This window comes from Onychostoma macrolepis, chromosome 06 (genome assembly GCF_012432095.1).
Source record: "Onychostoma macrolepis isolate SWU-2019 chromosome 06, ASM1243209v1, whole genome shotgun sequence".
NCBI classification, from domain to species: Eukaryota; Metazoa; Chordata; class Actinopteri; order Cypriniformes; family Cyprinidae; genus Onychostoma; species Onychostoma macrolepis.
The window spans coordinates 32,532,167-32,557,402 of record NC_081160.1 but is presented as its reverse complement, the minus strand read 5'-3'; the positions used below and the strand labels follow the sequence as shown (position 1 = coordinate 32,557,402).

At 38.2% G+C, this 25,236-nt stretch overlaps 1 protein-coding gene across 3 annotated transcripts; it reads right to left on the bottom strand.

The window, feature by feature from the left end:
* LOC131542597 (helicase with zinc finger domain 2-like) lies at nucleotides 1-25,236 on the bottom strand. 3 transcript variants are annotated; one of them, XM_058779439.1, is made up of 21 exons: nucleotides 25,060-25,236; nucleotides 22,400-23,001; nucleotides 22,132-22,315; nucleotides 21,759-21,869; nucleotides 20,448-20,568; nucleotides 19,929-20,319; nucleotides 19,196-19,837; nucleotides 16,732-17,521; nucleotides 16,543-16,618; nucleotides 12,972-16,431; nucleotides 12,793-12,881; nucleotides 12,517-12,660; nucleotides 12,281-12,421; nucleotides 9,502-9,646; nucleotides 5,130-5,246; nucleotides 4,782-4,974; nucleotides 3,048-3,182; nucleotides 2,574-2,783; nucleotides 1,595-1,748; nucleotides 1,246-1,413; nucleotides 1-977 (listed from the first exon to the last, which is right to left on the bottom strand). In XM_058779439.1, exons 2-21 carry the CDS (start codon nucleotides 22,978-22,980, stop codon nucleotides 835-837), a joined length of 7,995 nt encoding a protein of 2,664 aa, XP_058635422.1. In that variant the 5' UTR covers nucleotides 22,981-23,001; nucleotides 25,060-25,236; the 3' UTR covers nucleotides 1-834. The 3 variants fall into 3 exon arrangements, 2 of the variants coding, with proteins under 2 accessions (XP_058635422.1, XP_058635423.1); XM_058779440.1 differs by lacking the exon at nucleotides 25,060-25,236 and adding an exon at nucleotides 24,740-24,920; XR_009271736.1 differs by lacking the exons at nucleotides 1-977; nucleotides 1,246-1,413; nucleotides 1,595-1,748; ... (1 more) ...; nucleotides 3,048-3,182; nucleotides 9,502-9,646 and having other exon boundaries at nucleotides 4,835-4,974.

Genomic DNA, 25,236 nt, shown 5'->3' with positions numbered 1-25,236 from the left:
TAATCAATCACATTTTTATTTGTGACTTCGGTGTCCAAATACATTCTGCAGCTCTTGTATCGACTGTTGTGCAAATTATGTAAAGAGCTGCACAGTAAACATAAATTATGAAATATATACATCTTTAATAGATACATCTTTATGCACGTGAACAAATAAATACAGAACATTCAGGTTCTTGCATTACAATTATACACTCAGACACAACAGAAAACATTATGAATACAACTGAATACAAATAATTCAACAACATCTAAAAATAATTCATATACACGGTTACTAATTGCAATTTGCCTTAGCATTTGCTTTATATGCTAGTACAGCACCTCTAAGTGGTCAAACATTAACATTGCAATAGTCAGTCTAGTGGTGCTGTTCTGGTAAACTTGATTTGAAGATTGAGGTAAATAAAAATGTTACTTTATCTTTGTCTTTTTTTTCTTCTTTTTTTTTGTATTTATATATACAAAATTAAGATTTAAAAAAAAAAATTCTTGAAACTTACAAACTTGAAATTTCACAAAAATGCTGAAATTAAAATAGATATACAATCCAATTTCCAAAACTAAAACAGACTTAAAAAAATTAAAGATATTTAATATAAAATTAAAAGTTAATGTACACTAAAGTGCCATTCAAGAGTAGTTATTTTATGATGATATTAATGTATAGCACAAATATCCAACAGATCTGACGATGCAATGTTCCCTGATGTCCATTTTTCAAAACATTCACAAAATAATGCATAAATGAGTGAATGTAGAGTATATAAGTGCACATTTAACACAGCTATAAAGTAAATGCAGCTACAAAAATAAAACTGCATGAAGCACATCATCTTCTAGCAGTTCTCAGCAGACTTCTAGTGGGTTTTTGAACCTGGATGTGCCGGGCGGGATTCACTACACATCCTTTCTCCTTATAATGATCCAGAAGTCTTCTCCACAACACACTGCACCGCAGCAAGTTCTCATTACCTGTCAAAATAGCAGAATCAGGGCACTGTAATCCAAGCATCAAATATAAAACTGTTGATAATAATAAAATTCATATAAAAAAGGAGGTTTAGTGTTATAATAATACAATTTTATTAAACCTGACACTATTAACATAAACTGTACACACAAAAAAAGTGTGAATTAAAACTGCAATATGTGTGTTATTTTGCATTATTCAAATAACAGGTGTTACAGATCAAATTTTTCACACATTATTGACTCCACAAGCCTAGACGGTGTAACTAACCAATGATGCACAGGCCTTCTTGAGCCCTGGTGATGCCCACGTTAACTTGGTGTGGGTCCATGATGAATCCAAGTCGTTTCATATTCCAGGATTTGGCTGGGCGTTTTTCTATTTCAGATTCTGGACGAGAGCGCACAGTTGACATGATGACATATTTCCATTCACTTCCTGTGGCCAAAGAAACAAAGGAGAAAAGATCAAAAATAATACACTGTATTGACATGCCAAGTGTCAAGCTAAATAATGGTTAGTTCTAATGTACTGTGATGGGTTCAGGTAAACAAGTTAATGCTTAATGGTTCACTGTGCCATTAGTGATGTGAAATAGCATTTGTAAAATTGTTCTTACCTTGACTCCTCATGATGGTGTTGACCGTGATGTCACGTAAACCCTTATCAAACAGGAACTCATTAATATTTGCCACTTGAGCATTATATGGTGTGAGAATGGCAATGTCCTTGGTCTTTATCCCAGCCTCAGTCAAAAGAATGGCGATCCGCACCTGTAGGAAGTTTATTACAATTATCACATAATAATAATAATATACAAATGAGTTTTTTCTAGCTCGTGAAGTCGGCGCGGTCACACCACTTAATTTCCATTCATGTAATGTATTCATGTAACAATTAATATACATTTCTTAAATTAAACGGTACTTTCTATTATGTAAATATCTCCAATATGTCCATTAGTGACGTATTGAAATTTGAATGTTGCGAAAGGGAGCGCGCCGCTGGGAGGAGTCTTACGTCTCCTTGGAAACTTAACCGCCAACATTTGCCGCCCGACGCCATCGACTGAGGAGAAGCTGGAAGAAGAGCGTAAATCTAACACTCTCTACATCAGATCATGGGGTTAGGTAAGTAAGTTTATTAATATCAGTGTTTTGTGAAAATAACAGAATTCACACAGTATTTGTTCCATTATTTGGCGCGTGTGTTAAAGATGAATAACCTGTTGGTCTGTCAAGTTAAAATTAGCTGCTGTTCTCCCCATTTGACCTTTTCGTAGTCAGTGAGCGTTCTGAATCGCAAGATGGCGCCAATTAGCTTTTCTAGCTCGTTTTGTTATGAAAATTTAGAAACCGTGGGGTGAGAGACGAGAGTAGTAGCAGCAGTATGTGAAATATCCACATTAGTGATCATCACAGGGCATATTTGGGACTTAGCAGAGCTCTATAGATGTATATAGATAATGGAGGCATCCTTCAATTAAATATTGGAATAATATGCTATGTGTGTAGGAGTTTTGTGTGGATAGGCTATACACTTTAATTTACACCATAGCCCCAAAATACACTTTAATTCATCTACTAAAGTGCTCTTACCACTTGTTCTGCCTCTTCCAAATTTGCCTTTGAATTTTCATTCCCCCGTTCAGTCGAGACCACCAGACTATTCTCCTTTCCTTCAACATGACCAAAGACGATGCATGTTTGCCTTGATCTACTAAGGAAGAGACTTGGTTTGGGCGATGTTCCAGTTTTTAACTTTCCTTCATAGAACTCCTCCGATGGAAATGCACAAATGTCTTCTTGCTGTAAGAGACAAGATATGTAACTGAGAAATTTTAATTGGAATTCATTTGGACTATAAAAATAGAACAACTGCGGTTTAGTTGTTTAGATCATTGTCTTATTTTACTGGATAATAAATACTACTGCTGACTGAAAATGATACGTTTACATAAAAAAAAAAAAAAAAGAGCCGACATGATCTAAAGAACAGAAAAAAGAACAGTAACTGACATAAATGTTTAGAAACAAATACAGTAGTAAAGCTATAGTGTGATAATTTATTACCATTCTGTACTGAGTGTCAAGCATGAGTGCTTTCTCCATGTAACGTTCGAAAAGAGATTTGCTCATTCCCAGTCGCTCCACCACATCACAGTGGACTACAGGCTGCAGCTGCTTATGATCGCCCAGAAGAACAATCTACAACACGAAATTATTAGGATAAGAACCCACAAGTAGATTAAGCAGTGATACGTGTTGTGAATGAACAGCGCCCTCTTCCACCCTCAATACCCATGACTGAAGTGCCCTTGAGCACTGAACCCCCAACTGCTCCCCGGGTACTGGAGCAAATGGCTGCCCACTACTCCGGGTGTGTGTTGACGGTGTGTGTATTCACTGCTGTGTGTGTGCACTTGGATGGGTTAAATGCAGAGCACTAATTCCGAGTATGGATCACCATACTTGGCAAATGTCACGACTTTCACTTTTTTCACTTTTAATGCAATTATAATTTAAATAGAACACTTTCAGTTTTACCTATATTGATGTGAATGTTAACAGACACCTATTATGCAAAACTCACTTTTACATGTTGTTTGAACATAAATGTGTGTTGGCAGTGTGTGTACACAACCACCATCTCCTCCTGACTACCAGGAAAAAACAGTTTTGTGAATTTAGTATTTTGTCATGCCATTACATTGTTTAGACTTTAGAGCATAATAAAAAATGTGAAAAATAAATTTTTTGAAAAATGGATTTTAAAAAGTCCTGTCTTTAAAAAAAAACTATATGAAAACATGAATAGACATGAAAAGGCAAAAACAGTGGGATTTTTGTTTTAATCACAAATCAATTTTCATTTTTTTTATACCAAACTTTATATAAAGATGATTCTCAACTATAATATGAAAGATATTTTTAAAAACCATTTTTCTTTATGAAAAATGTGTGTAAAATGGCCATAAATGAGTTTTCCCCTTATATACAATGTATCTAATAAACTGTATCTAATTTGCATGTTAATGTGTTTTTGGGGCAACATAGAATGAAAAAAATAAGTGCAATAATGAGAGTAATAATTGGCAAGATTTTCATAATAATATCTAATATTTCACAGGAATATTGATATATAATTTTTTTCTCTATTCATTTGTTGTGTCTCCCAAAATGTGTAATAAACATGCTTTAAGTCCTGGTGTCCTCTACAGTGGACATGTGTGAAATCGATGTCCTGTTTCATAACAGGTGGTCATATTTTGATTTGAAACCCCATAACATTTTCCTGAGATGTTGATTTATGACAAACGATTTGAAAATTAGTCAGATTTAAATGATAATTACAAAATATTATCATATTTCCATAAGGGTGTTACATTTGATCACTAAATTGATGTCAGCCATTTTTAAAGACCAAGGACAGGGAGTGGTCATGGTTAAACATCCAATCATTTGGTATCTCTGAAAAGCCCTGAATGTGCTCCGTACAGGACATCCAGATTTAAAACTGTGACATGTAACGTCTCAGAGAAATCGCTAAAAATGTAATGTCCTCTACACAGGACAAAACTCCATAGCTGGTAGTCAGGAGGCTATAATGGTAAAAATCCACCTGCTGCTTTTTTAAAATCCCCATAAATCATCAGCATTGTCACAGAGCAAGCCGATCACAGAATCTGTAAAATGTGACTTTTAAAATGTGTTCAACCTTATTAAAACCCCCCCAAAAAACATGCTGCTAATGTCCAGGTTTAAGTGTTTGTCTGAAACTAAAATTGTTTTGGAATCGTGCAGTACCTGCTCAGGCTTATGAGCCACTAGTGGAATAAAGGCTTCAGGTTCAGTTGCCATGGCACATTCATCAATGATGATCTGTTTGAAGTCGAGGGCATCAGCTAAAGCAGGGTGTGAGGCTGCTGTGCAAGTGCACAAGATGACATCATGCCGCAGTAATTCATGTTTCCGAGCCTTTTGGAGAACGTCTCTGTAGCTTTAAAACAACAACAAAAAAATTGTTTTGCAACTTTTGTGAACTTTAGCTTTTCATTTCTATGAAATTGTGTCCGGCCAATTTTCAACAAACAAGAAACAATAGCATAGAACCAAAAACCATGATATGTACTGTAGTTACAGAGCCATACTTACAGTTTCTTTTCTTCATTAGTGAGCTCATCTCCTCTTGCAATTTTCATATCAAAAGCTACTATTTGTGTGGAGAATGGGTTGGCATCTTTTCGAATCAGGTGGTGAAGTGCAATGGAGCTAATAAAAAGACAGCAATACACATCTGTTAGTGAAATATATAGCACACATACAGTGCCTTGCGAAAGTATTCATACCCCTTCATTTTTGACAGGAAAAAAAACAGGTTTTTACCATATTTGCAAATTGATTTAAAATAAAAAACTTTAATGATTCAATTGCATAAGTGTTCATACCCTTATCCAGGACAGCTGAAATTTAGCTCAGGAACATTCATTTTGCATGTTACTACACTTCGAGTGAAGTTAACCTGTGGCAAATTCAATTGAATAGTATGATTTGGACAGGCACAGACGTCTTAAAGCTGCAGTCTGTAAGTTTTGCCTCTTTGTCGCCATGTCTGTTTGAAAACCTGCAATTGAAGCTGTGTGCAGAATTATCTTCCTTGAGTGGGTTGTGCGTTGGCACGGCTCCAGCGCGGATGAATCTAATGTTTTGAGGTGAATGTGTGGCAATCAGTTACCGCACCGGTGTGGATATTTACTGTACTTAACAGATTCTAGTCTATGTCTTGGAATATATAACCCAAATAAGAATTTTCACCGTACATTGTCATCTGAACAAGTCTGCCACCTTTGTTCTGACCAACTGAGGAAAAAAGCATGACCATAAATCGCTCTACCAATGGTGATTTAATCTAAAGATCAGTTAGCACATATCACATCAAACCGTGCAAATTATTATTGTTATACTTTATTCACAAGTTGTTAATGTTAACAACATCAGCATTGCGTGACTATGAGTATAGTGTGTATTAGGGTGTAGATTTCAATTTCTGTACAGTCTAATATCTAATTGTCATACCATTCGAATTTCATATAAAGAAATTCTTTTAACCAAAAAGCAAATTATTCTTCCTTCGAACTGGTTGTCTTTAAAATACAAATCTTGTGTAATCCCAAACTATCTGTAATCAGAAGCACATTTAAAACTGAAATATAATTTAATTTCATTCACATGTGTTTCATAAACACATAATCCTTTCTGGATTACAATCCACCATCAAAATGTTTCATTTAATTATTCTAGCTGCTGTGAGAAAAGGCTATAAACGATCCGCCACCTGCAGGATCCTCACATGTGATATCCTAGTAGCCGGGACAACTTCTTTATGTTTACAGACGTGACGTAATGACGCGGTAGCATGCTTAAATTTCCCACGAAAACCTACCCGTACCACTCAAATTAGAAAACATTATTATAAGCTAACCTTTGTGAATCGGGCTAAAGTAAGGTAGTAGTTTTGAACACTGGCTGGTTATGTACTTGCTCAAATATTGATTTCAAAAACCAAGCCCTGAGGTAAAAACAAAAAAACAAAACTGCCTGTTAGGGCTGCACGATATTGGAAAAAACTCACATTGCGATATTTTGTATTTCTGCGATATATATTGCGATATGAAAAAAAAAAAAAACTCCAGATGACTTGAAAAGCTCTATTTGGAAAAAAAATATTGTAGATGAGTAAATCAGCATAGAAAAATTAACAAATTACAAACATAGATAAATATAATAGAACAAAGATATAACAGTGCTTTATATTTTTTCCAGTAAGTCTAACAGTATTCAGGTATACTGGTTGAATAATCAAATGTAAAATAACACTGTATAAATTAAATCTAATAAATCTGTTAAAGCTACAAAAGTGATTTTTCTCTGTGTTTTGCTGTTTGATTAACATTCATGACACTGAAAGCCTTAGGAACATTAAACTGCTGTGAGCCTATACTATCCATTTTCTTTATCAATTTTTTACCTTCACCTAAGCCATAAGCAACTGTGTTTACAAGGATACTTGCAGAGACATGCATTTTGACAGTTTCGCGCCTATGTGTCATTTCAGGCACAAATAGACACAGAACTGAATGGAATTCAGTGTTCACATATAGTTCACATATATCTGAGTGACTCTCACCGTGTCTACAAAGGGCGCTGACAAAATACAATAGAACCCATTATAATCAGTGATGCCGTCTACACTGGATGCGGCGCGACACGGCAAATCCTTGCGAGTAAATCCCTCATTCTTTTTATGACGTACTGACACAAAGTTCAAAGGATTTGCAACGGTCGCTTTTTCGCGTCCAGTGAAGACAGTGCGTCGCGGGGTGGCGTGATGCGATAGCTGTCGCGAAAACGATCAGTATAAATATAACTATCGCGGATGTGCATATCGCGATATCGATGCTGAAACGATATATCGTGCAGCCCTACTGCCTGTAGAGCTCAGAAACAGGATTGCATCAAGCCACACATCTGGGGAAGAGTTCAGAAAAAAATTCTGCTGCATGGAAGGTTCACAGAAGCATGTAGTCTCTGTTACCCTTAATGGAAGTAGTTTGAAACAACCAGGACTCTTCCTAGAGCTGGCCTCCTGGCCAAACTGAGCAATTAATGGAGAAGGGCTTTGGTTAGGGTGGTGACCAAGAACCTGATGGTCACTATAGTTGAGCTCCATGACCATATGTGGAGATAGGAGAAACCTACAGAAGGACAAACATCACTGCAACACTCCACCGATCTGGGCTTTATGGCGGTGTGGCAAGTCTCAATCCTCTCCTCAGTGAAGACACATGGAAACACACTTGAAATTTGCAAAAAGCACCTAAAGGACCCTCAGACTGTGAGAAACAAGATTCTCTGGTCTGATGAACCTCAATTCTAAGCATCATGTTTCAAGGAAACCAGGCACTGCTCATCACCTGCAGATTACCATCCCAAAAGTCAAGTGTGCTGGTATCAGCCTCATGCTGTGGGGCTGTTTTTCAGCGGCAGGGACTGAGGGACTCGTCAGAGTAGAAGAAAAGCTTAATGCACCAAAATATTGAGATAGCCTTAATGAAAACGCAGTCCAGAGCATTCAGAACCTCAGACTGGGCAGAAGGTTCACCTTCCAACAGGACAGTGACCCTAAGCACACAGCAAGAGTGGCTTATAGACAGCTCTGTGAATGTCCTTGAGTGGCCCAGCCACAGCCTGGGATTGAACCCAATCAAATATTTCTGGAGAAACCTGAAAATGTCTGTCGGCCCCCATCCAACGTGACAGAGCTTGAGAGGTGAAGAGATGAGGAGAAGAATGGCAGATAATTGTCAAATGTTGATGTGCAAAGCTTGTCGCATCATGCCCAAAAAGACTTAAGGCTGTAAAGGTGCTTCAACCAAGTACTGATGAATACTGAGTACTGATGAATACTTATGCAATGTACTTATTTTAGTTATAATTTAATTATTCTAGTTAAATTTACAAAGTTGTGACAATTCTGTTTTTGCTTTGTCATTATGGTCTGGGGTGTAGATTGATGTGGAAAAAAAAGTAATTTAAAGCAGTTTAACCTTTTGAGCGGTACGGTCCCACATATGGGATTTAGAACGTTCGGTGACGTGGCATAACTGCCAAATTCAAACTGCATTTTCGCGCTTTGTCTGACGCTGAGATGCCGCTGCACTTGTCATATAATTGCCTCTATGCAGTGTTTTTAACCACATAATGTTTATTTTATGCTTTAGACATTTACATGCGCATAAGTACTAGTAAAACAATACATTTAGAATTCGTAATATACACTCAGATGTTTATGGAAGCAGCAATAACAATCCATTCAAATATAATTTTCAGACGTGTTTTATTAATATCAAATACACATAGTGTAAGTAACTATAAAGTTCACTCTATTCTTCTCCCATTTCACCCGCCACTTACTTGCATGTATTTCGCGAGAAATTGATGAATTTACGTGATGTAAATCGACTGACAGGACTCTCTGAACTGCAGCGCAAACAAACATGGCGGCGCCCATCTCACATTACAGATCACGATCAAGATCATTTAGAACTGTTTTTAGACGATAAAACACACTCATTTGCACATATTTGTGAATCGGAATATCAGATAGTTGATTATATGGTAAGCAAGTTTATGAATATTTTGAATAAAAAAGGAAAAACGAAATAAAAGCGATCCATCTGTCATACAGTGTTATTGTGGCCGCGGTGTGTCACATGACAATCATGACGCGTCGCCATGGAAACATTAAGGGGAAACGTTCTAAAATAACGGTCGCCTAAAAAAAACTCACTCTGGGGGGACCGCTGGAATATTTTAAACTCACCACTGAAAAGGTTAACATAAGGCAGCAACAAAATGTGAAAAAAAAATTAATGTGTGAATACTTTCGTAAGGCACTGTACACACTACATTTGTAGCTAGTATCTTCACTCAAATAAGTGATAGATGGACATTATTTGGCAAATACCTGAGCTCTGTGTTGGGTTTTTCGCCTCTTTTTGAATTGCGTGACAGCTTTAGATTGCAACCTGGGTAAGGAAATTCCAACATCTCCATCTGAGCACTGTAGATTCTGAGAGGTCTAAGTTGATTTCGAAGTTTTAGGAGATGACCTGCAACACATTTGTTAAAGTGCAGTGATGCTGATAATGTGATGCTATTTAAATCTGAATTGTGTAACTGCTGCTTTACTAGTGGCACATAACTAAATGTCATACTGAAGATAATCACTGGCTATATAGAAAAGCATAATAGATACTAGGGATGTAAATCGGATGGTTCGTCACGATACGATATGATATCGATTCTCATACCCAGCGATATGATATTTGCCGGTATCTACGATACGATTACGATTCGATTCGATATTGAGTATATTGATCGATATATCGATATTATATACCTATTTTAAACAACCATCTACATTTTTATTAACTCACAAATGCAACCAAAATATATAACATGAACATTTATCTGAAATTTTCACATCCTGTACCTCAATTGGGACATTCACAACAAAAAAATAGTCCTACACTTTTTTTTTTTTTTTAAATAATAAAGAAAATAAACAATTGGAAAAACAATTCTGGCTCCTACTATGGGCTCATTTTGATATAATTTTGTCTGTATTTATTCATCCATGCAGAAAAAAGCAGAAGAGAGCTCAATTTAGTACAGGTGCTGGTCATATAATTAGAATATCATCAAAAAGTTGATTTATTTCACTAATTCCGTTCAAAAAGTGAAACTTGTATATTATATTCATTCATTACACACAGACTGATATATTTCAAATGCTTATTTCTTTTAATTTTGATGATTATAACACAACTAAGGAAAATACCAAATTCAGTATCTCATAAAATTTTAATATTGTGAAGAGGTTCAATATTGAAGACACCTGGTGCCACACTCTAATCAGCTAATTAACTCAAAACACCTGCAAAGGCCTTTAAATGGTCTCTCGGTCTAGTTCTGTAGGCTACACAATCATGGGGAAGACTGCTGACTTGACAGTTGTCCAAAAGACGACCATTGACACGTTGCACAAGGAGGGCAAGACACAAAAGGTCATTGCAAAAGAGGCTGGCTGTTCACAGAGCTCTGTGTCCAAGCACATTAATAGAGAGGCGAAGGGAAGGAAAAGATGTGGTAGAAAAAAGTGAAAAAAGTACAAGCAATAGGGATAACCGCACCCTGGAGAGGATTGCGAAACAAAACCCATTCAAAAATGTGGGGGAGATTCACAAAGAGTGGACTGCAGCTGGAGTCAGTGCTTCAAGAACCACTACGCACAGACGTATGCAAGACATGGGTTTCAGCTGTCGCATTCCTTGTGTCAAGCCACTCTTGAACAACAGACAGCGTCAGAAGCGTCTCGCCTGGGCTAAAGACAAAAAGGACTGGACTGCTGCTGAGTGGTCCAAAGTTATGTTCTCTGATGAAAGTAAATTTTGCATTTCCTTTGGAAATCAGGGTCCTAGAGTCTGGAGGAAGAGAGGAGAGGCACACAATCCACGTTGCTTGAGGTCCAGTGTAAAGTTTCCACAGTCAGTGATGGTTTGGGGTGCCATGTCATCTGCTGGTGTTGGTCCACTGTGTTTTCTGAGGTCCAAGGTCAACGCAGCCGTATACCAGGAAGTTTTAGAGCACTTCATGCTTCCTGCTGCTGACCAACTTTATGGAGATGCAGATTTCATTTTCCAACAGGACTTGGCACCTGCACACAGTGCCAAAGCAACCAGTATCTGGTTTAAGGACCATGGTATCCCTGTTCTTAATTGGCCAGAAAACTCGCCTGACCTTAACCCCATAGAAAATCTATGGGGTATAGTGAAGAGGAAGATGCGATATGCCAGACCCAACAATACAGAAGAGCTGAAGGCCACTATCAGAGCAACCTGGGCTCTCATAACACCTGAGCAGTGCCACAGACTGATCGACTCCATGCCACGCCGCATTGCTGCAGTAATTCAGGCAAAAAGAGCCCCAACTAAGTATTGAGTGCTGTACATGCTCATACTTTTCATGTTCATACTTTTCAGTTGGCCAAGATTTCTAAAAATCCTTTCTTTGTATTGGTCTTAAGTAATATTCTAATTTTCTGAGATACTGAATTTGGGATTTTCCTTAGTTGTCAGGTATAATCATCAAAATTAAAAGAAATAAACATTTGAAATATATCAGTCTGTGTGTAATGAGTGAATATAATATACAAGTTTCACTTTTTGAATGGAATTAGTGAAATAAATCAACTTTTTGATGATATTCTAATTATATGACCAGCACCTGTATTCGTGCGGTGTAGACACGCCTGTTTGTGTGCGTGCGCAGAAAACTTTTCACACAGCACTCGACTGTTCCGCAAACAATCCAGAGCGTCTTTTATGCTTGCCTTGTGCCTTCGGGCAGTCTTTATATTGAGTCCTGATACATGAGTTTGAACGAGAATGCACGTGTTGGCGGTATGCATAGGACATTATGTGAAAATGTAGACAGTGCCAAAATAAAGGTTCCTGTTTATACTACGGATATCAATAGGTTACACGTGGAATCGATGCATCGTATCGTCAGACATCGTATCGATGTATCGACCCATATTGATGAATCGTTACACCCCTAATAGATACTACCATATTCTTACTAATTCTGCAATATTTACTGTGCATACTAAGTGTAAAGTTCCTCATGTATTGAATATCTGAATAATCTACTACTTTTGCCAAAAAATTTACCAGCAACTTTACCTGCTACAACATCAACAGATTTATTTGAAGGCCCACAGTAAAGAACAGCTCTCTTCTTCTGGGAATTCGAGGCAGGAAGTTTTTGAATGTTCTTGAACAACCAGTACACAATATGGACACCAACAACAGTTTTTCCTGTGCCTGTGAAAATGCACAACACTCATTTAAAATGAAAGGACTGAAAATCAAGCACAATGGCGTTATTGATACCAAAAAAGTCTGTAAATATCTCTCACCTGGTGGGCCTTGGATAAGAGTGAATTTGTTGGCCAGTGCCTCTCTTATAGCTTTACGCTGACTGTTGTTTAGATGGGAAAACCCAGAAGGGAGATAATTGTCAATCTCAAACCTGTCTGTCATCTCCTGCGATATTTTAGGTCCTTTGAGGAGATTTAGTATAGATTTAGTTAAACTATATTTGAAGAGATTATTTTGAAAAACATGGCTAGGAAATCACTAGTGCTGACAGTAGAGTTGCAAGATGTTATAAAGAGGCGGTCAGTCTTTAGTACCTCCTTCAGAGTTGATTCTTCCACCAATGGCAATAGTTTTTACAAGCTGGTTCGCTTTGGTGAGACTACTAATTGCATTTTCTTTACGCCTGCAAAAGAAATAAAACAAATTCATACTTAATAAAGAATACATATTTACACATTTAGTGTGCTATAGTATCTATAATTTATAGTCTTACGCATCTGGCAGAAGCTTTGGAATCAGCTCCAGAGTAAATCTTGTACTCTCACCAAATATCGCTTCTGGAATATTTGTCATGGGCATGTGGTTAATCTGAAAATCAATTTGCAAATTATTCGGTTCTTTGGCTCCTGTTTCTTCAACTTTTGTAATTATGCCATGGGCCACCCAAGTGATAGAAGGAATATCCATGAGATCTGTGCACTGAGAGGGACTACTCTGACTTTGGTGAATCTTAGTTCGAATGCAGAGGACACTGTTCTTAAGGTCACATTCAATGGACCACTGATATTTTTTGTCAAGTGGGAGGAGAAAAAAACCTTGAAGCTTCTCTTCACGAGAGTTTTTCCATTTCAAGGCTGCATCTTCAATAAGAATGCTCTCATTTTCAGCAACAGCATTGGAGGCTGACTCCATTTCACACATGGGTTTCCATATTGCCTGATAATCCATGTATGTCTTGTATGAATTCCTTGATGAGTGGAATGCATATTTTGAAAAACACTTGATTGGATCTTTCACATGCTCCAAACAAATCTCAAATTTTGGATGCACAACAAACAGCTGAATTGCTGGCATCATTAGTCCTCGTGCCGTGGCTGCACCTAGCTGTACTTCGACCGCCTCACCTGGCTTTATTCTCATCGACAGTTCGGCGTAATGCTCAGCATGCATGGGATCAGATTTTTCTGAACTTTTAGCATTTCTCAGTCTTTCATCGAATTGTCTTGCATGGATTCTTGAGCTGACGTCAAGCTCCTCAATCAGGGGAAACAATCTGTCCCAATTCTCTTCTCTAAGAGCAGCTGCTACGCATTTCCAGGTCTTTGTAGAGACATAGGCCATGACCGAGTTTGGAGTTTGCTTTTTCACTTCAGCAAGGATGTGAGGATTGGAGAATGAATATATCCTTCGCACCCATTTCAAGATCATGCAGTTGTTGGTTTCATCAAACTGTGGTTGATCTGCCAACTGAAGATCCCTGTACATAATGTCTACGTTTTCTGATATAGAGGCTCTGTTAAGTGGGAAGGATAATCTGAAGTTTGTCCTTGATGCATTGAGTTCTGCAATGTAGGCCACCTTTCTTTCACTTTGGGTCAACAGTTGTAATGCAAAACGTAGAGCATTAGATTTCCTCTCATATGCTGACTGTTGGTCGTTTTTCCTTGAAAATTTCATACAAGATAGGTCAATGTCATGAGCTGTGTACCTAACATTTGTGTTGTCATTTACAGAATGAAGAAGGCGCTGCAAAATGACATCCATGTATCGGCGGATTGGAGATGAGGCCCATGTGTAGCTGTCAAGATCTAAATCATAGTGCCCAATTCTTGAGACATGTGTTGAGTTTGAGCGCAGAATACATGATTTGTGAAACAGTCTCCTAAATGCCATAGCAAAAGGGAGAAGTTGGGGGTGAATCTCATCAGTTGCAATAAAGTCAATTATTTTGTAGATATTTTTCTGCTCTACTGCTGTCTTCAAGCATCTCAAAACAGATTTTAATATGGGGAAGGTTTCAGAATCAGAAATGCCAGCCTGAGGGTTTGGCATGGCTCTGCGGTGGATCAAACCTTGGTTATTCAGTTCATGAGACACATGTTCACACTCATGAACTTGACTTGAGAAGTGAACAGAAAGTGGAATCAAGGAGGCATTTTTGTCAAAAAGGTCAGTAAGCTTTTCACTTTTTGGCCTGTCCTGGCATCTCAGTGGAGTTATGCTCCTTGTTGTTTCATCAAACAGAAGACGTTCAGCAACCATGTGGTTAAACATGATCATCAGCTCTTCCACCATTAGGTGAGATTGTCTTCTTCCCAGAGTCACGTCTTCATCTGGCTGTTTGTAGCACCAGTCTTCCTGTCTCCTCAATCTCCTGTGGACCTCAGCAAAGGTCCATGCTTTCACAAGGCAGATTTCAAGCTGGTCAGAATGCTGATGATTTTCAATGATGTCCTCAGCTTCATCATAGGAAAATTTCTTTTTTGAGCGTATGACAGACTTCCAAAATGATCTTTCCTTTATGCAGTTTGTCTTAGTATCTACTTGAATTATCAAGGAGATTGCTCGTCTATCATGCTTAGGGATTAAACTGAAGAAATTGGTACTCAGTTCTTTTGGGAACATGTGTATTGGCTCCTTCCCACTGGGATAGAATGTAGTACACTGCTGTCTTGCATATTTGTCCAGTTCACTGTCTTTAGCCACAAAACTTGCAACATCAGAAATGTGAACTCCTATTTCATAGCACTCACCTAAATCCCGTACACTAATTGCATCATCAAGGTCTTGTGAATCAGCAGGATCAATGGTGAATGTTGGGAGCATGCGAAAATCTCTTCGTCCCTTATCAAACAAACTGAGACCTTGAAAGTCTCGCATCTGACTTCTCAAAGATGAAGAAAGTGTTCTCCTCAACTGATACTCTATGTTGAGTATATTCAGTCCATTATCTAAAGTTGTCATTTTTGGAAACACTTCCACAACTGTCCCCAAAGGATATCGGGAAAACGTCCTCCACTTAAGGACTTTGACAATGAAGAGATATTTTCCACGTGCTTCTTCATTTATTTTGATGAAACGCTTTATTCTGTGGTTCTCTGGATTTCTTACAGCAATGTGGTCTGGCTTGTCCTTTGAAAATGGTGTGTAGATTTTGGTGATGCATTTGTTGATAGGTGTCATTACCTGATTGTCATAACTTTCAATGGTGCAGACAAATTCTTTGACAGCATCCGCACTTTCAAGGACATTGATTACTTTTCCCATAGGAGGATCTGATCTCTCATTTAGGATCTCTACTGTTACCTTGTCTCCAGGGAATGCCTGTCCGATATTCTTTCTACCCTTGATATTAATTCTCAGAGTGGGCTCGTCAAGTGGTCTAGCATAAGCTCGATAAAAACACTCTATGTCCAGCTCACAGCGTTTATGTGTTGAAGAGTCAGCCAAAAACTGCTCTTCATCTAGTTCTGTTATTTGGTTGTTCACACTATTGACAAATTGCTCATGTTGAAAAACTGGAAACAAGCCTTCCTCTGTCAATGAAACGTTTATGTCTTTGCTCTCATCAAGAAGCTCTTGAAGTATTGTGTCTTCTGTGTCTAGTATTTCAGATGTAGTTGATTCACTATCACTGCTCTCTTCAACCTCACTTCTGCAGAGCTCAGATATCTCAAGGAGATCTTGTTTCAAAGAATCCAAGGTAAAGTCATGGGCACTTCCCTTGTTGATGCAATCCTCTATGTACGATCTCCATAGTCTCCAGCACATACCAAACTGGTGGCAAGAAAGGGCAGCTGCATCTCCAACAACAAATATTTGGGATTGGGCTCTTGTCATAATGGTGTTTAGCACTCGTGTCTCATTGAAAAACTCAAGACAGGTCCGGTCCGTTTCCAGTAAGCTGTCCTTGGTGTGCACAGTGGAAATCACGATTACTCTGAACTGTTTTCCTGCAAAATATAGGATAAGGCAGTATGCTCTGTAAATCACATGCATTAATACTAGTGTGATTGAACATAATCATGGCATAGTATTATATTTGAGTGATGAATCATCTTTACCTTGCACATTTTCGGCATTCTCCACAGTGAAACGGGGCAGTCTAAGCTGACGCAGTCTTTGCCTGATTTCCAACACCTGAAACACAAAAGAGGCAAAAGCATCTGGTATAAACACTGACATAAATTTGACACAATAGCAGAATGCCATTAATTAAAGCATAAGTTGGTATCTTGCAATAGATTTGATACCTGTCTGCCTTGAGAAAGGACACAGATTGATTCTGGATCTTTACCATCCCACTCCTGAGGCCATTCCTCCATTATTCCTTGCACAATGTCAACAACGCTTAGAATTTGTTCCGCATTGAACCAGGACATGCTTGTTGGGTCCAAACAGCATTCTCCTCTTACATGATGGAACTGCAAGGCATGCTGGTCTGGATGAGGAGGCACATCTCCTCTAGCCTTAATCACATCACTCTTTCCCACATAAAAATGTGTTGATACAAAATCCACAATGTCCTTTGTGGAACGGTAGTTTTCAGTGAAAATGATCCGGCTTTGTTTGGCAACAACACTGTTTTCAGCTTGGTAGTAATAGAAGAGGCGATTGAGCAGGGTTTGTTCTGAGCATTTGTCTTGTCTCACAGAGAAGAGCTTGGGTCCCATCTGCATGTGATCTCCTGCTAAAACAACACGTGTATTTTTACCTGCTAAGCCCAGTGCCATAAGAGCCTCACACTCCAACATCTGCGAAGCTTCATCAATCAGAATGTGGCTGAAGTAGTTTTCAGGGAGCTTCATGTCATGGAAGAAACGAGCCACAGCAGTTGTTGTTATGATGATTCTTGTGGAATCTAAAACAGCTTTATCAGGAAACTCAAAATGACTGCCGTCTCTGGATAAATAGCAGTATTGTAGAGTGATGGTATCAGTGGATCTGGGATTGCTTTCCTTTGCCTTGATTCTCAAAGGTCTGGCTTCACGATGAACAGCTGCATATTCATGAAAATGACCTTTTACGTAAAGATCAGCAGAACTGTGTCAAGAAAAAAGAGAAATAACTGTTTACAATGACTGCATTAAGCAATTAAAATGGCAGAAACACTCGTTCCAAAATGATGCTGCCTTCAAGGTATTCATTTTATTAGTTTATGCATTCCCTGGGAATCAATACCATGACCTTGCCCTTACTTGCACCTTGCTCTACTGTTTGAGCCAGAAGAATGCAATTTAAAAAATGTATATAAAAAGGCCATTTCCCTGTTGAAAAAACTGTGTTGTGTTTTTGATGTTGGTGTGCCAGTGTCGCCACAAGACTTTTTAACTGTGCTAAGCCAGAAACAAACAAGCATTAACCAGCATGGAAATTCATGTTATTTTGAGCTAGAAGTTTCAGAAGGATGACCTACACCTGTGGAGTAAACTTTGAAGTGCCACTGAATTTTCTCTTCGCTAGGAGTTTGATTGACAGGCGATCTGACCCATCATAATGCCAAATCCACCATTATGTTTGACAAACAAACCAGACAGGAGTGTTAGTATATTAATGTAGGTGGATGTTCATGTTTATTTCATGCTATAATTAGTAGTAAAGTGTGCTTGGCACTTGAACTGAGGCACTACAGCGGTCTGTCACGACATATTAAAGATCAACAAAATGGTATTGTTTGAATTTCTTAAAAAATGACAAAATTTGAATGCTGAGACTTGGTTAAAACCAAAAGTAACCTGCTCTTAGAGGTTGCGTTAGACTTTGTTAACATTGTCTGTCATTTTGACAGACAGGGTCGTAAAAATTCTGTCATTATTTATTATTACCCGTCATTTTAATTTTCATATTTTAATTATAATAACACATTTAACTGCTTCTATTTTTGTTCACGTTTTCATTTTTAATTATGAACCTACAGGACGAGCATATAGGCTTATGCATTTATTTATTTATGATGAGAACAGATGAACAGAGACTGTGTGTCACTTTTCATGTTCAACACCACATCCCGCAGTGACAGCGGAGGCCACTAAAGACAACAAAATATGCTTGGGCTGGGTAAAAAAACAACAACCTGATTTCTCGATTTTAATAGATTCATTTTTATGAACCAATATCGAGTCTTAAATCCCAATTGTTACTTTTGATATAAAACAAAGTCTCAGATTTCAAATTCTGTCCATTTTATTAGGAAATTCAAGCAATAAATACCATTTTGGTGCTCTTTAATGTGGAGTGATAGATTCCTGTAGACACCTCAGATCAAGCGAAGCGGCAGCGCACGTGAACTGATCATCTCTTGTGCTTTAGTGGGTACTAGCCTGCACGTAATCAAAGGCATAGCAAAAGACTCGTGACAGTTTTATTTTTGTTCTGGAGGCTGATGATCCCGCGCTCTGCTGCCACACTGGACAGGGGAGGAAATTGCAGTTATAAATTACAATAGATCACCCTCAGTATAATCTGTCAAAGTGACGGACGGCCTTCAGATTTTTCCGTCACTGCCAGAAAAATTCCATAAATGACAAAAAAATTTAGGTTAATGCGACCTCTGCCTGCTCTGTCTTGTTTTTCAGCACGTTGTCCTCTTTGCTCCGCAATGTATTTTTCACTGCATAAGAACATGATGTGTGGCGTGAGAGTGCCATGGCTAATTGGACGTAGTAACAGTAACTAAGGGGAGTCAGTAACTTTGAAAGGTCAATTGTGATGCCTTACCTGTTTGTGTGTGTGCAAATCAGGATTTTGTTCTGTGGTTGCAGCACAAGAGCCTGGGTCATCTTTGCAAGGGTTCGAGTTTTCCCTGTTCCAAAAGGTCCATAAATCAACAAAGGTGGGATGCTGCTTCTGTTGTCTGTTACACTCAGAACAAAGTTCATTGCTGCTTGCTGCTTCTCATTTAACTCTCCTGTATCTGACTGGGAAGAAATACAGAAGTTGCTGTTTTTCAGGTCAGGTAAGACTTTGTCTAAGTTGGGGAGATCATCAATGGCTTTGTGCATCTCGCAGAACCAGAGACGATTTAGCTGGAACTGGACTTCCATCTCACACTGCTGTCCATTCTGCAGGTTCAAATCAGTGCAGCATTGTTTGGAAAGCTGCAAAAGTACTTGTGTCTCTGTGGCAGCGTCTTTTAGAAATTCAGCCTCATAAATAGGCCCAAGATAATCATTGTTTTTCACAACACGAACAAGAGATCTGATAGCGTGTCTTTTCACTATGAAGCCTTGAGGAGCATCTGGAGTGAGTGGGTGAGACAGAGGCACAGCAGCAAGAAGTGTCCCGGGATAAGCACATTTCAAACCAAACCTGTCATCAGACAGGCAATTTTGCAACTTCGCAGTCCCTCGTAGATTCAGCCTGAAAATATTTTGGGACAGGGAGGGAACATTAGAATTGTTATCAATTTTCAAGTATTGGACTTACACCTAAGAAATATATATGTATATACCTGGTAAGCAGTTCACCTTCTACTTTTTCCTCCCGATATAAAAAATGGTGCATGTTGTATTTGTAATTCTCATGGTTAATCACACTGTTCATCTGATCTATTTTGACGAGCTTGTATCTGTTTAGCAGCTCTTTCTCTGCCTCTTCTCTTTCAAAAAAAGGAATGATTTCCAGGCTTTCCTCATTCCAGGGCTCAAGATTTCTGGCAGTCTCTTGTTTTTCTAGCAGAATCTCAGGTGCTGGGGTCATGACTGATGTTCCCTTACACTCATCCTCTCCAACTCTGACCTTGATTTTTTGTCGTAGTACGGGTCTCGTGTTGAAGTCAAACACTAACCACTGCTCATACAAGCCTGGATGATCAGATTTGAAGAACACTGGGATTTCATACTCTGCAGAAACAAATTATAATTTAGGTGAAAGTGATTTGTGAGCTTGGCAGTTAAACAATTAATAAGTATTAGTAAAAGCATGTTATAAGGTTTCTTTACGGGTTTTGTAAGAAATAGTCAGTCTTCACCTGTTTGGCTCTTTTTATACCAAGCACTAGTGGAATATGTCCGTTCCTCATTGGGGTCTTTGCTTAGGCTGAATTTTGCCCCCAGTTCCCGTCTGAGTAAAGCAATAACTTCTAGAGGTTCCTGGAGGGATTTAAGTTAGTTTGGAAGTGCAGATCAATGTCATTGCAGAGGCTCTCCTACATTACTGGCTCACACTTACAGCTGTCTAAAAATGTTACAAAGGTGCTTGGCAGATTACAGACCTAAAAAAACTGGAATATGTATTGCAAATTTATTGTACCATATATACTTGGTAATTAAAAACTAGCTAAATTTTTTTTTACAACTTTTGCAAGGATGGCTTGAATCTTTTTTATGTCACTTAAGCCCGGCTCACACTGTGCGATTTTGGCCACGATTTGGTCGTCTGGGACAAATTTTGAAAATCCTAAAAGATTCCTATGATCCTAGGCTAAAATCCGTAGTCTTCGATCGCTGGTTTGACATGTTCACCGACAGCCGATTAATGGCTGTTGCGATCAAATTTCACCTCCGACGAAATTCTGGCAGTGTCAGAAGATTTGGAGCACAGTCCTGCAGTGTGACCACCCCTGCGACGAATATCAAACTGTCTCCGTTTTTCAAGGCAAGCTATGAGCAGAATTAATGCTTGAGAATTATTCTATCAGCTATAAACTCCGGCGCTCCCGTCCTCCGCTCACGGAATTCATCTGATATGTTTCTTTTTTATATAAACACTGGTTGCGCCGCTGTTTTCATGTGAGTGTGTATGAATACATACACTATTCTTCTTAAACATGCTGGTATTGCCGCCGTTCATATACTTTTCATGACAGCCAACATTTCGGTGCCGTGTGCAATGCAGTTCGCAGTCACTGGACGTGTATGGGTTGATAATGTAAAACTTCGGACAAGTTTTCTTGCGCGCACCCGTTTTTAACTCGTCTTGACTGTCGTACAGTCTGACATTAATGACAACTGAGATCCCATAGTGTGACATAATCATCATGTTCGTACAGTCTGACAAGTACAATCCTAAAGGACTTTTAAAAAATCGCACAGTGTGAGCCCGGCTTTAGGGACATAAGACTAAGAGTAGATGACTTTCATCATTTAACTGATCAAGAAGTATAAACCACTGCTGAGTGAAACCCTATAATTCTTAAAACTAAGAGCAAATTTAGTAATATTATTAGTAACTGGTACTACAATATTGTAACTAAACCAACTCTACTCAAACGCTTTTTCGTAACTATTTTTACTCTTTTGGAAATTAAAGACAAATGTTTGTGTATGTGTTAAATACAAACCTTAGAATTAATGGTAAGTTTCCATGTACACTGAATTCCCTTTTTCCTTACATTCACACTGTTTATATCTGGGTCACAGCTGATAGAAACTTCAGGATGGGTGTCGCTGACCTGCAGGAATATTGATTACAAAAGCAATTGTAAAAATCCACAATTATATTTAAGTTTTGGGTGTAAATATATATAATAAAAAATTGCATGAGCCAATAAAATGTATTATTTGTTAGCATTTATAACACTAGGTTCTAATTAACTGCAAGTAGCAATGCAAAGTGTCAACGGTCAGAGGTACATCTCAACATTTGGGATACTGTCCAAGAGCGTTACTCACTAATGACATTATACACTGTTCATTACTAAATGGCTCACTTACAATCATTTTCTTGTCATTGCTGTATCTGTATTCCTCCAAAAGCTTGTCCTGATAGGACAGTAGACCCATCTCGGCTGCATCTGTGGCCCTTTTTCGTGAAGCCTTGATTCTTTTTTCCCATTCACGAAGTTCCTCTTGACTGTGTGCCTTTGTGCAGTTATCACCATACTCACATATCAGGGATCTATGGGAGAACGTTTTATAGGCTGCTTGAACTTACTTTAACACAAGCAAACATCTAATGCCATGTCACACTTCATATAAATACCTTCCACACAGTTTCAGGTCCTTGTGTGTTGGTGGTGGATCACGGTATTTCCAAGTCCGAGAGGTGTCTTCAAAGATCAGTCTCCTGTGCTTCACAGTGAAACAGTGATTCATCAGTTTCTCATCTGTCGGGAAGTGGACTTGACATAATGTGCAGTCAAACTGTCCTCCTTTCTTTTGAGACTTGGACTGCAGTGTCCTTTGGTTTTGTTTTATCATATTAACAATCTGAGGAATTGTCAGTTGTTCATGCTTCATGGTGTTCCATAGCGCTGCTTCCTCTGAGCTCCTAGCAAAGGTACATCTACTTCCATGCTTTTTGCATCCGGTTTCTTTTGTGTAGTACCAACAAACAACATACTTGCGAGGTCTGGGACGGCCTGGCCGGGGGGCAACAGGCCTCCACACTGAATTTTTACGTTTCCACCTGATCAGCAGGATGTCTTCTGAACAGTGATGGATGACCTGGTTAAGTGAGTACGAAATCTCATTGTGTTTTTTACTGCATTTGTTACATCTGACACACAGACTGAACCTCTTTTTTAACGTTTGAAGAGAATAATGATTTCCTGCAAGATCCATGATTTAGAAGATATAAAATTCCTGTGAAAAGAAATAATTTACAATTAGATTAAGATTTCATAATGTCCATTTACAACTTAATTTTTTTGTTATTGTTTTTAAGCAATTATATTTTAATTATGCATTTTAATTTTGATTTTAATTTTCAGCCTTCAGACTTAATGAACATTAGCTGTAAGGAACATATCTTTACATACAGTAATTCATGTTTTTATAAAAGGCACGGTAATTAAAAATTATCAGGCTGCCAACAAAACTTTTACATTTAGATACATTTAAATGCTAAAAAATGCTAAATGTTAAAATTTATATGCTTGAAACCTGCAGTGCTCATGTTTATTCAATGAAGGCATAGCCTTTTGGAAAATCTATTTTTGGTGGTCTGGTCAGTTTGGTCAGCATAAATAAATAAATGTAGGAAACACATCCCACAGCACAACAACCTGAGCCCAACTTCAGTCTACTCATCACTTTAACTTTAACTGCGTTTGTAGTCGGCGCCACTAGCCAGACTAATGAACAAACTAGGGATGTGCGGGTCTAGTCGACTAAACGGTACAAGCTCCTGCTAGTCGACACTGAAAACAATAGTCGATTGCACGAGAGAGAAAAAAACCATGATGATTTTATCATTCAAATTACTATCATTTTAACGTTACATTTAAAACATTTTAAATAACAAGTTAAAATAAAACTTCTGAAAAAGAAGGCAGAAACTAAATTTTTACCTCAGACCTCGCATGTGTTTTTCACACGCGAAGAACCAGCAAGGTGTGGGATTATTTGAATTAGAAGGAAACGGAAAAGTTTTGAGTAAACTGTGTAATGTCAAATTGGCTTACAATAACTCTACTGGAGCGATGTGTAATCATGTTCAACGTATGCGTTAGCTTGGAGGCTAGCCAAAGCCAACAAATGTCAATCATGTCATACACTACAACTACACTACAACTACGCTACAACTACGCTGTGGTCCGCGATCCCATCCGTGCCGTCTAATCCTCTAAAACCCACTTCGGTGGTGGTGCGGGATTTCCAGGCTCTTTTCAAAACTGTCTGCTTGCTTGTAGTTATCTCTCTGTGTGCCTATGACTTCACTTCCTGCTGAGTTTTTTTTTTTTCAAGTGCAGAATCGCCTCTAGTCCCGTCTTTCGCCAGACCACATTAACATGTTAAATTCACTGAACAAATGCGCATGGTCTGAGTAAGTAAAACGACCATTGTTTTGTTTTTAGACAATATAGCCAGCACATTTTTAAAAGCCGTTTTAATGCTATTCCTTGATAAACTTTGCTATTGTTTTTGACTTGTGTTTTAATATGTTGGCTAACGTTATTATTCTGTCAGTCTATTGATTAATTTTCCATTTCTGCATTGCTCCAGCCGATCTGAATAAATAAGCTATGCACTGGTTTATGTTGAGTGTATGCTCTTCCTTTTTTTCTGTTTAACAACCGCCTAAAATTAAATGATGATAACGCGAGGCAAGCATAATCATGACCTATTTTTAGCAGATTTCATAGAGGGATTTGACAGTGTGATGCAAAGATTAAGTATTTCAAGTGTAGGCTGTTACATAGACACACACACAAGTTTCTAGCTTTTAGACTAGTCGACTAGTTGGATACAAAACTTCCATTTAAACGACAGTCAAATTAGTCGTAGTGCACTTCCCTAAAACAAACACAGACCGGAAGTTATCTTTGGGCCAGGTGCGTGTGCCCGATGAAACTGTCAACAATAACTTCATGTCACTTACTTTTAAGGAACAGTTCACCCAAATGAGATTATGTAATGATTTATTTACTCGGTACGTGCTGGGTATGACTTTCTTTCATCTGTGTAACACAAAAGGGTATGTTATCAGAAATAGAGACTTAGTCCCTATTCGTCTTTTACTGTATGGAAAAAAGAAGCATTTAAAGTAAATGTTGACTGAAGCTACAAGCTTTTGAGTTACACAGATAAAAATTTAATGATCTTTTTTTGCAAAGCTTCATGAATTATTTTCCACTAAATAATATACTGTACACAAATGAATCAGGCAACATGAATTAGTAATGCATAGCATCATCTTACTTTCATATTTTCATTCCCGCCACAGTAGTTTTCTGATATTTCATGGTCTTCCTTTAACACTGGATGTTTCAGTCGTTCTCAGTATCATGTGCGTCTAGAGATGTTTAAGCAATATGATAAGCCACTCCCTTCCTAAAATTAAAGAATAACTTCCATTTCCTGGTTAGTGTGCTTGTA

What these genes read in the sequence shown, in the direction of transcription:
- LOC131542597 (XM_058779439.1), bottom strand. Translation starts at nt 22,980, where the DNA reads ATGGATCTTGCAGGAAATCATTATTCTCTTCAAACGTTAAAAAAGAGG. An exon ending in TCTTATCCAAGGCCCACCAG is followed by an intron (nt 12,422 to 12,516) that starts GTGAGAGATATT and finishes GCATTTTCACAG; the next exon opens with GCACAGGAAAAACTGTTGTT. An exon ending in AAACCCAACACAGAGCTCAG is followed by an intron (nt 5,247 to 9,501) that starts GTATTTGCCAAA and finishes TCTTTTTATTAG; the next exon opens with CTCCATTGCACTTCACCACC.